Genomic DNA, 3,577 nt, shown 5'->3' with positions numbered 1-3,577 from the left:
CAGAAGTAGATCTGGAGGCTTTTAAAAAGAGACTGGACAACTATTTTTCTAGACTAGTATATAGGATTTCCTGTTTGAGCAGGGTATTGGACCAGCAGTCCTCTAAGTTGCTTCCATCTCTGTTACTCTATGTTCTATGTTTGTACTTCAAACCTTTTAAAGAGGTTGAGCAGTTAAGAGATTGCACAAGGGACCTAAAGCAATGAAAAATGTGATGATGTAATCTCTCTGGGGCCCATTGCTTGGAGAGATAAACCAGGAATTCAAAGGCAAAGAGAAAGAAAGTGATTACAACTTTCTGAAAAGCTTCAACAAACATAAATCATTTAATTTTTTAAATTCAGATGCATCAGGGCTCATGTTTCTTAAACATACATCGTGAAATTTACTTTGCATATGCTCAGAATTATCTCGGTTTTTACAGCATTTGAAGGCTGGTATTTAGGGAAAAAAAAGATTCTGAAAATAATCTTCATTGGAATTTATTTTAAAGAAGACGTATTAGTGTTTCATCTTATAACGTTCATCTATTACAATAAACAAAAAAGATATTTCATTTTGTTTAAAAAAAAAGTTTTCTGTTCTGAAACATCAAATGTTAGGGTTGATCTGGCACTTCAAAGGAAAGAAGTTTTTAGGAAATTGAAAACCAACTTCGCTTGCCAAAACAAAGCATTTCAAAATCAAGAACAATGTATATCAACTTCATAATTTATTTGTTCCACCATGCAGCATATGCAATAAATTAATGCCCATTATTACAGCATCATCATCATCATTCACATAGCTTATTAACTTGTTAAGTTCATTACTATGGTAGAAATAGTAAAAAAAAAAGTGAATGTGATGTCTCATCAAAGAGACTTTCATAGTTCAGGAAAGTCAGGAGGAAACTTTTTTAAAAAAAAAAAAAGTTTGTGCAACTCGTTTTAAGAAATGGAAGAGAAAACAGGATTGCTTCACACCGTCCTGAAAAAATGTTCTATCTCAGAAAAATAGTTGACTTGCAGACAGTGCATTTTTAGCAAATGCAAATGGATAAACGCGGATTGCTGCCTGATCTCCTGTGATCCCAGCAGGGGAGAGAAAAGCACCTTATGGAAGGTTTTGCACAGTCGGTAAACACATGTCCGGAAAGACTGTCAGGCAAGCAGACAGTTTAGTCCAGGAGAAAAATCACACAGAGTCTCTTTCTCCCTCCAGGCTGCCAGAAAAAAAGTTGCAGTTGTCCGTCCCACCACTTTTCCATCCTTTTGTGGCTCAGGATCTGCTGCTTTCGTCGTTTTGACGAATGACTGACTCCCTCTGGAGTGTTCAAGTTTGGAGTCTGCAGAAGAAGCTCACACAACACAGTCAGCGAGAATGGAACGACCCATGACTGATATGTCCAAGCATCCTCCATCTCTGTACCAAGCGTTGGAGATGCTGGCGGGCGAAAAGGATGACACCAGCAGAAGAGCTGTGCAATATATATATTTCTTTTGTTGGTCACCATCTTTCTTTGGTGGCTCTTCAGTGGATTTTGATGGAATGTTTCCCGAACTTCAGAAACTGGAAAAGTTTCTCTCGGGTTCTCTGTTTCAGAGCCATGAGGGATCTGGCTTTCTCCTCCAGATCTTGGTCGGTGGCCAAGATGATCTTAGCTCTTTCTTCTGCTTTCCTGTCGCCGGAGTTTTTGAAGAGCTTTTCCAGAGTCTCTTGATCCAGGTTCTCAAAGATGTTGGGCACTGCTTTCTTACGCAAGGCGGTGTCGAAGCGATAGCCGTGAACGGACGGGCTGACTCTCAGGGAGGTGGACATGCTGGCTTGCCACTGGGTTGCTCCTCACCACTTCCAAGGGATGCCGTCGGGTTGGCCTGATGAGTTGATTGCCCGTAGGAAGCCGGTAGAGAACTTCTGGGCATGGCGCTGCTATTTAAAGGCAGCCGAAAGGCTGAGGAGGAAGCTCATGTTACAACGATGACATCACGCCCAGTTCAACATCCAGTAATCAAAGGCCAGCTTAACAGTTGAAGTGCCAGTTTTCTCCTCACTCTCTTTCTCTCTCTTTCTCTCTCTTGAAGAATCACTTCTGCAGGGAAAGAGGGCCAGAAAAATTAATCGCTTGCTTTTATCAACTGAACAAATTTGCTTTGGGAGATGGATGAAAGGCACGTAAAACAAAAAAAACAACAAAACAAAAAATGAAGAGAGGCAAAAGTTTCCAAGCAAATCTTTTCTCTGAGTCATTATGCAAGGTATCATTTAACCCTGGTGAAAATTAAGGGATTGTGGAGGGGAAAAAACAGTCTCTTCGTCTGGCCAGCTTAAATTTTGGCACACTTTGATATTTGCTTTAAATATAAAATGCATGAGGACTCCTGTTTACGTATGCATTTTGAAGTGTCTTTTCTCGCCGTACGTGGCTTTCTGAAGCAAACTTTTTGTAAACAGATGTCTTGGGGTTTTTATAGGCTAGAAAAGTCTCAAAACATTCAGGAGGGACAGAAATCAAGAAATAGCTAATGCTCACTCGAGCCTGACTCCAAGGAACATCAGATATTTGCCACTCCTGGAAAAAGCAAAAAAAAAACAAACCTGGATTTTTCCAGCATCCTAATTAAAATTCAATGATAGCCTTGGATTCCATGTCCTGAAACTCTATTGTAAATATCCCTTATTCACCACAGAATTCCAATGCGGCCTTCCTATTTTGCTGTTTTAAATTTTACAGATTAACAGAGTTGGAAGGGACCTTGGAGGTCATCTAGTCCAACCCCGTCCAAGCAGGAAACCCTACACCTCTTATGACTGATGACAGTCCAGTCTCTTCTTGAAAGTCTCCAGGGATGAAGCTCCCACAACTTCCGAAGGCAACTTCTGTTCCATGGGTTGATTGTTCTGTGTTGGAACTACAACTTCCAGCGTTCTCGACCAGCATGCTGGGAATTATAATCCCCACATGAGTAGAAGGCAGCTGTTCGAAAAAGTCACTGATTTCCCAAAAGCTTTCAACCAAGCTGAGCTTTTCCTTACACCAAGTTTCTGATGAGCTCTACTCAGGAACGCCATTTTGAGCATAAGAGTTTCCTTTGTTTCCCTGGATTGTTTCTGTTTTTTATTTTATTTCATTTCATTTCATTTCATTTCATTATTTTATTTTATTTTATTTTATTTTATTTTATTTTATTTTATTTTATTTTATTTTAGAAACCAGGTTTCCCTCTCTCTCGTCATCATGACTCCTCCTGTCACTTTAATTAAAAATCTGTATCGTCAAATGACAAGAACGATTTGTTTTCCCTTCCCTGGAGAAGGAAAATATGGCCAAAAGCTTGACAAAGGCCCAAACCAGAAAGATGGGAAATCTGAGACACGGAGACAGCCCTTTAGCCACCTATCCATAACGGCCGTTGTTAGGAAACCCTTTTGTGTTATCCTGTGATCATGAAGGCAGAGTTCACAAAACATACTCAGCAGCAAACCTGTCTTACGGCTGTAGCAGCCAAACTCACAAACACACTAAACTTCAAGCAACGATGCCCGGTTATGACTTGGCCTAATGTCAGTACTCAACCAAAACACCAAACACAGTGGT

General features: G+C 40.2%; 1 protein-coding gene across 1 annotated transcript; it reads right to left on the bottom strand.

Moving 5' to 3' along the window:
• Nucleotides 1-295: 295 nt before the first annotated feature.
• Nucleotides 296-1,924, bottom strand: TCIM (transcriptional and immune response regulator). Its single transcript, XM_034406370.3, has one exon. It carries the CDS (start codon nt 1,798-1,800, stop codon nt 1,513-1,515), a length of 288 nt encoding a protein of 95 aa, XP_034262261.1. The 5' UTR covers nt 1,801-1,924; the 3' UTR covers nt 296-1,512.
• Between the last annotated feature and the right edge of the window lie 1,653 nt (nt 1,925-3,577).

The sequence above is a fragment of the Pantherophis guttatus genome, chromosome 9, assembly GCF_059756535.1.
Source record: "Pantherophis guttatus breed Tessera chromosome 9, ASM5975653v1, whole genome shotgun sequence".
NCBI lineage: Eukaryota > Metazoa > Chordata > Lepidosauria > Squamata > Colubridae > Pantherophis > Pantherophis guttatus.
Note: the sequence above shows the minus strand (reverse complement) of the source record. Positions and strands in the feature narration are given on the sequence as shown.